The following is a 13,386-nucleotide window of genomic DNA, read 5'->3' as shown; positions in this document are numbered from 1 at the left end:
AGATCACAGGGACAGGAGAGCCAGTGGCAGACACCGACCTAGGACACGGACAAAAACAGAAAGATAAAGGGACAGAGAAAAAGACTCCAGGCTAGGGAGGCAAGACAGACAGACACGGGAATGCAAGAAGTGAAAGAGAGACAGACACTCTGGGATAAGACACGAGCTCCTGACACAGAGGGTGGGGGGAGGCCACATGCCCACACACATGCAGCCAGGGCCTGGGGGAGGCACACCAGAGCCCCGACCCCTGGCCCAGGGCGCTGTGGCTACACGTGACTCCTGACCTCTGTATGGCAAGAGAGTGAGGTGGGGAAAGGGGAAGCCTCCCGAGAAATGGCTGCCCACTCTCTGTATGGTGGTCCCCAGGATCTGACAGGCAGCTGGGTACCCCCCCAACACACTGACAGGCAGACAGTCCCATGCCTAGCCCCACCTTCTTGGCCATCACTCTGGCTGGGGCCCCTAGCCCCTCGTCTGGGACCTCATCGTAGTCAGAGTCATCTGGTGAGAGAGGGGTTGTGGGGACTCAGGGCAAGGGGCCTGGCTTCCTCTCCTGGGGCACCACACTGGGCTTCACAAAGCCTCCCCCATGCCAAGACCCCCACCCCCACTTCCCCCTGGCTTTCAAAAATAGGCACAGGGGATAGGAAGTGTGATTTATACCCTCAGGCCTCAGGACAGCACTAAAGGGTGGCAGAGGAGAGGCTGGGACACCACAGGGAGGTCTGAGTCAGTGGTGCGCCTGGGGGTCAGGGTAAGGACTGTCAAAGGCAATATGAATCAAGAAATGTCGCCAACCCCAGGAAAAGCAAACCACCCAACACCATGGAAAATCAGACCATGGGTAACTGGCAAAGCTGGCCATGGCCCCACACTTAACAGTCAGGAGGCCAGATAGGTGGGCACTGTCTCCATTGTGAGGATGAAGAGAATAGCGCTCAGGGAGGCTGTGACCTGCCCGGGGCCACAGAATGGGCTGGTAGCAGGGTTGCACAGAAGGGAGTGTGATCCTTGCATACCCTCCAGAGGCCTGATCCCAGGGATCCCAGGCCATCCACCCAGAGCCACATCCCCTGGCTGCAGCACTCACCGAACTCCGGGAACAGGCGTACTGGCTTTGGAGGTATCTCTGGGGGGCAGGGAGGTGGAGAGGGGGGCTGGTGAGGCCCCTGGGGGAGGGCGGACAGGGGATCCTCAGGCTCTGGCTGGGGAAGGGATGACAATGGCAGCAATGACTCCTCCTCCTTGGTGGGCAGGCTGGGAACAGAACAAAAGTTGGGCATCACTAAGCAACAGAGCCAAGACTGAAACATACCGAGCCCCCAGCTGACCCGAACTGCAGCAAAACTCAGGCACTACACAGACTCACACAGACAGGAGCCTCCTGCACACAGCCCTCCTCAACTCATCTCCCAGAAGATGAGTTCCTGGTTCCCCAAAGCCTAAAGGAAGCAGGCACCCTCTTTGACCCGAATGAGGTGGTCACCTATCCCCAGTGCTCTAGCTTTTAGTCACATGTATCCACTGGGTCTCCACATTGAAGGAGGGATAAAGATCAGAATGGGGAGTCAGGGAAGGCTTCGTGGAGAAGGTGATGCTTGACCTGAGCTTTTAAGGACAAGAAGACATTGACAGCAAAGAGAAGGGACAGGATTGAAATGAGCTGCAAAGCCCGAGGCACAGACTAGAGCCTCAGAAACCAATTCCTAAGGCCCTGAATTGTGGGTCTCTGTCTCGAGATCACCTTGCTCTTGCCCAGATTTGGATATTCACTACCTCCTGGTGCCCTCAGACTCCTCAAACTCACCTGATCCCACCAGACCCATCTCCCACAACACCAGCACCTCACCTCTGCTACCACTCCCCAAAGAACCCTCCCCTGATTCTCCAAGGCCAGGTTCAGGGCCTCCTGGGCTCTCACAGCCACACAGTGTTCCCATCTGTCTCAGTACAGATCACATTGCTCCTGGCAGGCTGTCTTCTGAAGGGCTTTGGCATCAAGGACATGAATTTGAATCCGGCCTTAGTTTCTTAGTTCTTATGTGTCCTGAGCTGAGCACCTAGCCCCTCTGAGCCTCAGTTTCCTCTTCTGTAAAACGGGGGCTATATCACTGACCTGGCAGGGTGCTAGAAGGATTAACCAAGACAGGACGTGTCATATGCCAGCACACAGGATGTGCAGGGACCACAGGCTGGAACAAGGTGCCTGAGCCCTGGAGGCCTGGCCCCACCAGCTGTCTCTGCCACTGTCCTGCAGGGGCCAAGAAGGAGAATCAGGGTGGACGGGCAACTTCTCCCTGGGTTATTTTTGGCCTTGTCTGTTGCCCCAGTGTTCCTGGCAATGGCTGATGGTGTGGGGCTACCATGAAAGCAAGGAGGGGCTGGGAGGAAGTGACAGGGTCTGCCTGGGGTGTGGTCATGATGCCAGGCCTTTCCTCCTGCTGTTGCCTCCACCAATAACACCCTTCTCCCTGTTCTCTGCCTGGGAACATCCATTCGTTTTTTAACTTTTTTTTTTTTTTTAAGAGACTGGGTCTTACCCTGTGGCAGACTGGAGTGCAATGGCACAATCACAGCTCACTGTAGCCTCAAACTCCCAAGCTCAAGTGATCCTCTGACTTCAGCCTCCCAAGTAGGTGGGTCTCAAGTGTGCGCTACCATGCCTGGCTAATTTTTAAATTTTTTGTAGAGACTGGGTCTTGTTATGTTGCCCAGGCTGGTTTTGAACTCCTGGCATCAAGCAATCCTCCCACCTCAGCTTCCCAAAGCAATCCTTTAACTCTAAAACCACATTTCCCTTCTCTGAAAGTCTTCCTTGACCCTCCTTTATACTGCTGTCCATTAAGACCTTCATACATGGCCGGGCGCGGTGGCTCAAGCCTGTAATCCCAGCACTTTGGGAGGCCGAGACGGGCGGATCACAAGGTCAGGAGATCGAGACCATCCTGGCTAACCCGGTGAAACCCCGTCTCTACTAAAAAATACAAAAAACTAGCCGGGCGAGGTGGCGGGCGCCTGTAGTCCCCGCTACTCGGGAGGCTGAGGCAGGAGAATGGCGTAAACCTGGGAGGCGGAGCTTGCAGTGAGCTGAGATCCGGCCACTGCACTCCAGCCTGGGCGACAGAGCAAGACTCCGTCTCAAAAAAAAAAAAAAAAAAAGACCTTCATACAAATGGCTGGGTGCAGTGGCTCATGCCTGTAATCCCAGCACTTTGGGAGGATCACCAGGTCAGGAGATCAAGACCATCCTGGCTAACATGGTGAAACCCTGTCTCTACTGAAAATACAAAAAATTAGCCAGACATGGTGGCAGGCGCCTGTAGTCCCAGCTACTCGGGAGGCTGAGGCAGGAGAATGGCATGAACCCAGGAGATGGAGCTTGCAGTGAGCTGAGATGGCGCCACTGCACTCCAGCCTGGGGGACAGAGCGAGACTCCGTCTCAAAAAAAAAAAAAAAAAAAAAAAAAAAAAAAAGGCCTTCATACAAATTATTCTAAATGACATTTTTCAAAGTATCTCCTTTGTGCCAAGATATGAACCCTGACTCCAAAGTTTATGAGCTTCTTAGGACACTTGGCTACTTCCACATCACCTTCTACTGTACTTGTCTCTTCTCCAGGTATAGATAAAAGTTAATCAATCCCTTTCCTCTTCTGTGTGAAGAGCTGGCCTTTGACTAGGTTTCTAGCTCTGTTCCCCTAGAAACCTGCAAACAGTGGCGTGTCAGCCATGTTACCAGGCAACCACTGCCTTTGGCAGCGCGGCCTGCACAGGAATAGCGTCCGGACAGAGAGAAACTATAAGCAGATTCTATACCTGGTAGAGAAACCGGCGCTTTGCTTCGCTCAGTGTGGTGACTTGCAAACTGGGCACATCCCACATAGGGAGTTGAAGCCACACCTGTATGGATGTTAGAAGACTACCGGCCCCTTAGGCAAGAGCTTTCAAAGCCAGGCTGGCTCCCTGTGAGTCACTATCCGCTGCGAGACCCAGTCCTTCACTCCTGAGCTGTCACTTGGAGGGTCACAGAGAATGGCTCCTGGACAGCTGCGTGGGCTATGGCTCGGACTGCTTCAAAGACCCCATGGCAGACGAAAGCCTGCCTCTGCCCTGGCAGCAAGCTGCTCCCCATCCGACGGGCCTCTCTGGGAATCTGGGGCCAAGAGGTGGGCCTGCGGGAGTCTTGAGTCGGAATATACTCTCACAGCTGGACCTATGAAGACCCCCCAGTGGACACTGCACCAGGCTGTCTCTCCTACATGACCTGAGTCCCTTTGGGGCACGGGCAGCATCTGACTTGGTACCCCCGCCCAGTCAGTAGCAAGAGCATGCGGGCAAGGTGGGTGGACAGGTGGGCAGGTAGATGGCAGGTGGAAGGGAAGGCAACGGAAGGGGTGAACGATGACCAGGTGACTGAAGGGAGTGCCTGAAGGCCCAAGAGCATGACCTGGGGTGCTGGCCCCAGTTGGTCACCTGCGATTCCCTTAGAGACTTTTTTTTTTTTTTTTTGAGATGGAGTCTCGCTCTGTCACCCAGGCTGGAGTGCAGTGGCTGGATCTCAGCTCACAGCAAGCTCCGCCTCCCGCGTTTACACCATTCTCCTGCCTCAGCCTGGGACTACAGGCGCCTGCCACCTCACCCGGCTAGTTTTTTGTATTTTTTTTTTTTAGTAGAGACGGGGTTTCACCACGTTAGCCAGGATGGTCTCGATCTCCTGACCTCGTGATCCGCCCGTCTCAGCCTCCCAAAGTGCTGGGATTACAGGCTTGAGCCACCACGCCTGGCCTCCCTTAGAGACTTCTTGACGGGCAGATCAATCCATCACTGCTACCTCCCAGAGCCCAAGAGGAAGGGGCCTTGGAAACCCAGCCTGGGATCGGCAGAGGGCAGAATTCCAAGCTGTCAGGCCAGGGCCAGTCAGACCTCAGTCCAAGGAGGTGGGGATAGGTGCCATCCCTCCAATGCCAAGCAGGATTGAGGGAGCCTGGCTCCCAAAGCTCCCCCAGGTCCGAGGGCCAGAGCTGAGGGGAATGTGGTAGCCATAAATAAAAACTGCCCACCTGCTTGTCCTCATCCCTGGGGTCCAGCAGCATCGCCCCCTTCCTCTGGCACCACAGTGCATCTCCCGTCACTGTCCTGATCAGCTGCAAGGGGTCTACCCATCTCAGGCAGCAGGCGGGTTCCCTGAAGCAAGCTCCACACCCTCCTTCCTCATTGGGGTATCTCCAGCACGCAGCAGGGACTTACAAACGCCTGGATTCATTAACTGTGTGTATGCGTGTCTACGTGTGTATGTTCTCAGACATTTTCTCAGCACTTGACATGGATTCTTCATTCATCTACTCACAGCGCTCTGTAAGGTAAGGCTCATCATGATTCCACTTTACAGAGGAGGAAACCAAGGCACAGGGATGCTAGGTTATTTGTTCTTGATGCCACAGCTGGGATTTGAACCCTGGCAGCCCAGAACCAGAGCTGAGCAAACGAGGCCATGCCAGGGTCCCAGGGCTCCTCTGAGGCCAGCCTCCTCCCATGGGCAGCCAGGTCTCAGGAGCCATCTGAGAGGGAACACATCACTGCCCTGCCACGGCAAGAAGGCAGAGGGAAACCGATGCATAGGGCTGCTCTCCCAGCAGAGCTTCCACAGGGAAGGGACCGTGTCTCATGAAGGTGGAACAAAGGGACCTCTCAGAAGCATCTGGGAAATTCTAGCCACCTTCTCCAGGAAGTCTCCTGGCTGCTCCCTGACTGCCTGCTTACCACAGGGTATCAGGGCACTGCTGAGTCAGGACAGAGCCCAGGAAAGGAGAAGTGCTTTCAGGAAGGCATAGCATGTGGGAAAACCCCAGGGAGAAGGCAGTGACCCCCTACCGAGAACAGGGCCCAGAGAATGCCCCCACCATAGCCCAAGTCCCAGCCTCTCACTGCTTGCACCCCGTTCCAATCATGAGGTCCAGCTGAGGCCTGGCTTGGATGTCACCCACTGACTTGTCACCCACTGGACCACGTCCTCAATGGCACCACCTCCAAGCCTTCGCACAGTTTCATCCTCTTCTGCCCTCTCCCTCCTAAAGCCCACAGAAGCCCACCTCCACCTCAAAATGCAGCTCAGCCAGCCTCCCCCTCTAGGCAACCTCCAAGATTCTCCCACAGAGCTGCTCCCCACTCACCCTGCACCGCAACTCCCTGCTCCTTCAGTCTTCTCTCCTCTACCCAAGAGGCATGTGAAGCCACGTGCTTACCCACTATTCCCAAGAGACTAGGCACCCCGGGCAGCTAAGGGGCTGGTTCACCCCAGCCTGGGCCCTCAGCTTGAATCTATTTTATAGAATCAGAGAAAATACACACAGCAGACCTCATGCCTGGGGGTTAGAGGACATGGGGGGTATGCAGAATACAGAATGCAGAATGGGTAAGAGGAGGGTGCAGCTTGTGCAGAAGTCGAGAGGCAGACCATGGACCTCCCATCCTCATTGGGGTATCTCCAACACTCAGCAGGGACTTACAAACACCTGGATTCATTAACTGTGTTTGTGCGTGTCTACGTGTGTGTGTTCCCAGGCATTTTTTGAGCACTTGGCATGGATTCTTCATTCATCTACTCACAGAGCTCTGTAAGGTAAGGCTCGTCATGATTCCACTTTACAGAGGAGGAAACTGAGGCACAGGGCTGTTGGGTTATTTGTTTTTGATGCCACAGCTGCGATTTGAACCCTGGCAGCCCAGCACCACAGCCGAACAAACAAGGTCATGCCACGGTCCCAAGGTTTCTCTGAGGCCAGCCTCCTCCCACGGGCCACCAGGTCTCAGGACCCATCTGAGAGGGAACACATCAGAGCCCTGCCCACGGTCACCCTCCTCTTACCCATGACCACATAGTTCACTGTATAAACCAGAAACACTTCTAAGAGTTAAAAGAAGCACTATTAATAAATATGTCAGGGCAGTAGGCATAAACAGGGTCTGTCCCAGGTCAAATGAGATATGTAATTACTCAATTAACCAGAGACAGGGCTTTGGAGCCAGGCGGACCTGGGCTTGAACCCAGCTCAACCACTCATTGGTTTGGGACCTTGAGTAAGTCCCTTCCTTTCTGAGCCTCAGTTTCCTCGCTAATCTGTCTCCAGGCTTACTGATAATTCAGTAAAGGAGGGCCACTTGCACATGGCATCAGCAGAACCTCTTCAACTTGAAGGAGACCCAGGCCCTACAGGCTGAGCCAGGAACCAGCTTCATAGCCTTAGCGGCCTCTGATGCCGTCTCCTTCTGCTTCACCCCCAACCCTTCCTATCTTTCTGTCTACACCAATCTCCGGCCAAAAGAACCAGGTCTCACTGTGACAGAAGGAAGGCCACAGAGTGGAGCAGTCTGCATATCTCAGGCTGACCCTGGACTCACCCTGATACTCACACTCCAGCCCTCCTTGACTGAGCTGCAGTCTATCAGTGCATACTTACAGGCCTTTGATACTCTGTTCCTTCCACCTGGAACACCCTCCCCTGCCTACTCCTCCTACAAAAAGCCCAAATCATACATCCATCCTCCCCACTATTGCATGCCTCCCCTTACATCTCAGGCTGATATGGGGCCTCCCTGGGGCTCCCCACAATTCCGATCACTCAATATAGTCATATCAGTCAATGTGTGCTTCACTGAACTGCCTCAGAGGACTGAGGACCCAGACCTGACCCCATCCTACAGTCACCACCTCCCCACAAGATGTCACACAGGTCTTGGAGGGACCTGGCCCAATCCCAGCCCCTGGACTCTCACTATCAGGGCTGCGGGCCCAGTGATCTGGGGACATCTGTGTCCGACCCTGATGTCCCCTTTCCACAGGGGTAAACTGTCCTGGCTGCCCGCTTCCTCAATCATGCTCTGGACTCTCAGGGGCCCAGGCCTCAGTCCTATGCCTCCTGTTTCCTCTGTGGCTTTGTCCTTCCTCCTCCATCATGAACTCAAAGGTCATCCCCTCCAGCACTCTCCTGGTTCTGCTCTGCTCACTTCTGCCGAGCCCCCAGCATAGACAGCCCTTCCTAGGGTCTCACCTGCTAGAATGGGATGTCCACAGCCTGCCTCTCTCAACTTCTGCACAAGCCAGGAGCCCCCAGGGCCAGTCCTCTCCATGCCACCAGCAGTTCCCAGCACAGAGGGGACTTTCAGTAAGTGTGTACGGAATGACCACCACCCTACTCGCATCCTCGTCACTGGAGAAGGTCAGCAGCTCCCCAACCTCTCCACACGGCAGCGCCCAGTTAACCTGGAGCTCATCCTCACAACTGCGCCTTCACCCAGCTCTCAGCACTTCTCCCTGGGACAACAGCTACCACTCGCTAAGCACTCACCATGTGCCAAGCATTCTGCTGGGGGCTTTTTTTCTGCGTAATGACCTGGGATTATTAACTCTATTGTGCTCAGGACATGCCTCCTCCTCCAGGAAGTCCATCAAACCGCTCCCTCCTCTAAGCCCACACAACCTGTTTGGCCTTCCACCACCAGATCTACACTCAGCTTCCCCACTGGCCAGCCCTGCTGTCTGGGCAGGAGGTGGCAGAGGTCCTTTTTCCATGGTAGCTCTAAGCACTTCCCAGGCCTGGCCCTGTGCTGGCTCCTGAGGGCAGCAGTGGGAGGAAGTTTAGTCCTCAAGGAGCTCACAGAAGTACTGAGCCCTTCCTGGGTCCAGCCCAGGCCTGGCCTGGCAGAAAGAGCAGGTGCAGGTATCTGCTGGGCCCTATGGAAAAGATAGGGCAGGGCAGGGTTAGAGAGCGCCAGGTGTGTGGATAGGACTTGGTTAGAGGTCTATGTCCCCAGTAACCCAAGCACAGGATTGTTGAGTTCATTAGGAATCCACGGTAACTGAGCAAAGGGGAGACCAGCCCCCACACTCCATAAGCACCCACTACAGCACCAGTCTTGGGGAGGAGGGCTAAGAAGCACACCATCTCCCCATCACCCCGGTCTGGGGGTGGGAGGTTCAGAATCACAGCACCCTTGAACTTGACAGTGAAATAAGCCAAACTAAGCCTCCCTGAGGGAACCCCCAGAGGGGTGCAGGGAGCTGGAAGCAGAGAAGTAAGGCGATCAGCGCCAGGCCCCCAAGGGGCAAGAACCCCAAAGAGGAGCATTCTGTGGGGTAGAGTCTGAGAAAAGCCCAGAAAACAGGCACTGTGGGCTCCTGGTGGACCCAGGAGAGGCATATGGGGAGGTGGAGACCTAGAAAGCCCAGGGGAGAGGGAGGGATGAGACAAGGGGAGAAAAGGAAAAGGCAGGAGAAAAAGAGAAGAAGTGGGGAAAGTGAAAGAAGACAAAACTCTAAGAGAAAAAAAGAGAAGGGGAGGAGAGCAGCACAGAAAACCAGGCCAGAGGTGACAGACAGGGACTTCAGCCCTCCCAGGGCCTCCCTCCTACCTGCCCGACAGCAACAACAGCAACAGCAGCCCCTCGCTTACCCTCAGATGCCTGCTGGGTCTTGGGGCTGAGGACTCCCACAGCTCTGGCCAGGCAGGCTGCGTATGCCCAAGAATGTCGTGGACCTGCCCGTGTAAGCCTGGGTCCCGCCTGGGCTCGTCTCCCAAACAGCCTGGCCCCTGGTCCCTGGGTGGGTCTGAGGCTGCGTTCTCTTGGAGGTTTTGGGGCCCAGGTGTGGCTTTGCACCTGTGATTTATGTCTTTAAGTTTTATGTCGTGCGTGTGTGTTTCTGTGTATAACTGTGGATCTGTCCAGGAGGGAAGAGGACAGAGAAAGAGAGAGAGAGAGAGAGAGGGGAGAAAGGAGAGAGAGAGAGAGAGAGTGTGTGTCTGTCTGTCTGTGTGTGTGTGTGTCTGTGTGTATGTGCGTGTGTATGTCTGCACCCAGCTCTGGTCTCCTAGAGGCTTCCTGCTTTCTGTCTCCCCCACCCCCTATAGCCGTGGCCAACACACACACTTCCTGAAAGCACTGAGAAAGCGAAAAGTCACCCAGAATCCCCCGGGGCAGACACTTCCTCCCCGCCCCCAGCCTGCACCCCCACCCAAGCTGGGATGAGAAAACCGACAGTGTCCACTGGTCTTGCAGGCCCTCACAGGGTGGATGCCCAGGAAGTCCTGACTGACAAGTCCTGGCAGTGGCCTCTCCACCACTCCACCCGCATAAGGAGACACAGAGAGGCTAGGAAAGAGGCTCTTTGAACGGCGCAAGTTCTGGCCTGGCAACAAGTGACCAGCCTCCAGGAAGACCAGGGATTGGCTGGACTGCGGGGCAGTCAAGGGCACAGGAGGGAAGCCTGGCAGTGTGGCTCCAGCTGGGTAGCTGCCTTCTGGGCACACACTCCCACTTCCTGAGGTGCCTCTAGGCATCCAGGTATCAGAGAGGGACACCAAAGGCCAGAGCAAGCTGGGAGGGGATCTGCAGCATGACCCTGGAACCTCACATCAGAAATGACCCCTCTGCCACCCTCAGGGAAGCTAGTTCACAGGGCTCATGTCTGCAGCACTTAGAGCTGAGTAGACCTGACCTGAAGCCAGGAGGCAGGGTCTGGACACTGGCTTCCCCTCTGCCGGGCTGGGTGACTCTGGGCAAGTTTCTCAGCATCTCTGGAAACCTCAGCAAGTTCCCCACCACGAGCTTAAATTAATGGTAGGGGGCCGAGTGTGGTGGCTCACACCTGTAATCCCAGTGCTTTGGGAGGTTGAGGCAGGAGGATTGCTTGAGCCCAGGAGTTCAAGACCAGCCTGGGCAACAAAGGGAGACCTCGGATTTACAAAAGATTTAAAAATTAGCCAGGTGTGGTAGCACACACTTGTAGTCCCAGCTACTTGGGAGGCTGAGGTGGGAGGATTGCTTGAGCCCAGGAGTTCGAGGCTACAGTGAGCTATCATGGCACCACTGCACTCCAGCCTGGGCAACAGAGCGAGACCTAGTCTCTATTAATAATAATGACAATAATAATAATGGCAAGGGGTGCAGACTCTGGGGGTGATGTAGAGTCCCCCCAGGCCAGGCAGAATGATGAGACTGGTTCTGAGAGTCCTGGGCTGTGCCAGGGCTGGGAGGAGGAAACTCCATCCTTGCTTGTTTCTGATTTGCCTAAACCTTGGTCTGTGGCCTAGAACCCTATTGTAGCCTCGTTCTTCCCACCTGTCTCCTCTGAAGACCTCTCCCTTCCTAAAACATCTGGGATGACACAGGTTGGGTCGTAGGATGGGGGACAGGGAGCTGGGGCAGTGAGCTCAGGGCCCTATGGCCCAGCTGTGCTGAGGGCACTCACTGGGTGCTGAGTCACATGCATGTTTACCCACATGCACCCCAAGCTCAGCACATGCCAGTACACAAGCTCACGTTGGCATTCATTGACTCACCCACACGATATACTTCCCAAGGGCCTATTAGGCACCCACTACTGTTTTAGATGTTGGGGATTCTGCAGCAAACAAAATTGACTAGGATCCTGGCCCCAGTGGAGCTGCCATCCTAATGGGCTCACCCTCTTGGCAGCACATGTACACACACATGCACACACTGGCTCAAGCCTGACAGTGCACAAATAACACAAATGCCATGTACTGCTCAAACAGCACGTGCACACCCACAGATGTACTCACACACTGTTGGGGTCCCCACCACAGCAGTAATGTGAGCACGAAGGTCCTAATAAACTCACATACACACCACTCCATGTCACCACTGAAACTGCACAAATCCTTACATGCTTCTACATCTTAGTAGCACACACTCTCAGAACCTGTCTTGTAAATGCACAGACATTCTACCACCCTGACAGCTTGCACTACCACCCACACCCATCCGTATGGGTGCACACACAGACTGGCCCAGACATGCCTCACACTGACTCAAGACCCTGAGAGTACATACATGCACACGCATCCACCCCCAAACTCCACTGGGGAGCCTGGAGATGACCGGCCTCAGCCACCACATGACCTTGTGTGAAAGGCCCTAAGGTTGAGAGAGTGAGTTCCCCATCACAAGGGGTTGCAAGAGGGCAGGGGTAGGAAGGCCACGTCATAAGACACTGTGGTGGAACTCCCACAAGGCGGGAGTGGGCAGGAGCAGTGTTCTTCTACATGCCATGAAGCTGGGGGTCACAGGAAGGGACTGAGAAGGGACATGGTGGCCAGTCAGGCTCCGTGTTGGCCCCCACCCTGATCACCACAGTACTCAGTCTTGGCCTGGTATACACACATGAGGCTCTATCTGCTGTGAGTTTTTCCTACCACAGGGCTTTGAAGACCGTACACTCTCTGAGTTGAGTGTGTACAAAGCTGAGGACTGCAGATGCCCATGACTCCAACTGCCAAAGACCCCAGGACACAGGAAGCCAGGCTTGGTAGCTTACCTGCTACCATACTCTGCTGTTGTAAGGAATAGTCCCAAATTGCAGGAAATAATTTCTTCCAATTCTCTTAGCACAGAACAGATTTTGGGTACTCGAACTACAAGGGGCCAGACCTCTTCCTGACCATGGGGCCTGGCCTCCTCTTCATGTGGCCTAAATGGCTACGTTCAGACAGGCTCTGAGAGTAGGGGCTGGTACCCTGGGGCCCTGGGGTGTGGACAGAACTTCCTCCTACCCAGCTAGCCTCCTGAACTCAGATGTCAGTGCCAGGAGGGCCCAGAAGGCTGTGGAGGACCAAAGAGGGCACCTGATGGGGAAACAGGCCCAGAGGAGTAGGTCCTCATCAGAGTCACAAAGCTAGCTGGGCCCGACCCAGGCATCCTGCCTCCCAAGCAGGAACCCAGCCCTCCACTGCCTGTCCGAGAATCACAGGAAGGGCCTGAGAGGGGACCTGGCCAGGGCCCCGCTTCTTCCCTTTGTTCACCCACTTCCAACCCCAGAGACAGACAGACAGACTTTCTCTCCTCTATCCTCTTCTCTTCTCTCTCTCTCTCTCTCTCTCTCTCTCTCTCTCTCTCTCTCTCTCTCTCTCTCTCTCTCTCTCTCCCCCCCCTCCCCCGCCACGAAGCTAATGGGGTTGGAACAGAAAACGCTCCTGCATGCAGAAGCACGGCCACTAGAGGGCGCAAGGGCACCAGGAAACTTCTATCTGAGCTTCCCTCCAGGTTCCTGGAGAGACCCTATACCTGTTACCAGTTGTGTGAACCCAGAGAGAGCATGTGGTCTTTTTGTGCTTCCATGAATCAACCCTCAAAACACCACAGCACTAGCTTGGTCTTCAAGTCCCCCTGACTTAATGCTGCTCCCTAGGTGGGAAGAATCTCCCAGACCCTCCCCATAAGGCCCCCGAGTATGTCCTTGGTATCGATCCAGCCAGGGCCCCCTCCCTGCTCTCCCTCTGATTCGTTCATGTCCTGCATGAAGCCAGCACACAAATCTCCCAGAAGGTCTCCTGCAGGGATCATGGAGACCATGAAAGCACAGAGCCC

General features: G+C 55.1%; 1 protein-coding gene across 12 annotated transcripts in view; it reads right to left on the bottom strand.

The window, feature by feature from the left end:
* Positions 1-13,386, bottom strand: part of ARAP1 (ArfGAP with RhoGAP domain, ankyrin repeat and PH domain 1) — a 67,954-nt gene that overhangs the window by 27,822 nt on the left and 26,746 nt on the right. For 9 of the 12 annotated variants that reach the window (XM_010366873.2, XM_010366875.2, XM_010366880.2 and 6 more), the window contains 2 exons: positions 1,094-1,260; positions 437-504 (listed from right to left, as the gene is read on the bottom strand). In XM_010366873.2, the coding sequence (XP_010365175.1) occupies positions 437-504; positions 1,094-1,260 (235 nt within the window). Of the gene's footprint in view, positions 1-436; positions 505-1,093; positions 1,261-9,452; positions 9,957-13,386 lie in introns of those variants that run through there. The other 3 variants (XM_010366881.2, XM_030917458.1, XM_010366882.2) reach the window with 3 other exon arrangements.

This window comes from Rhinopithecus roxellana, chromosome 15 (genome assembly GCF_007565055.1).
Source record: "Rhinopithecus roxellana isolate Shanxi Qingling chromosome 15, ASM756505v1, whole genome shotgun sequence".
NCBI classification, from domain to species: Eukaryota; Metazoa; Chordata; class Mammalia; order Primates; family Cercopithecidae; genus Rhinopithecus; species Rhinopithecus roxellana.
The sequence above is the reverse complement of the archived record's forward strand: the minus strand, read 5'-3'. Positions and strand labels throughout refer to the sequence as shown.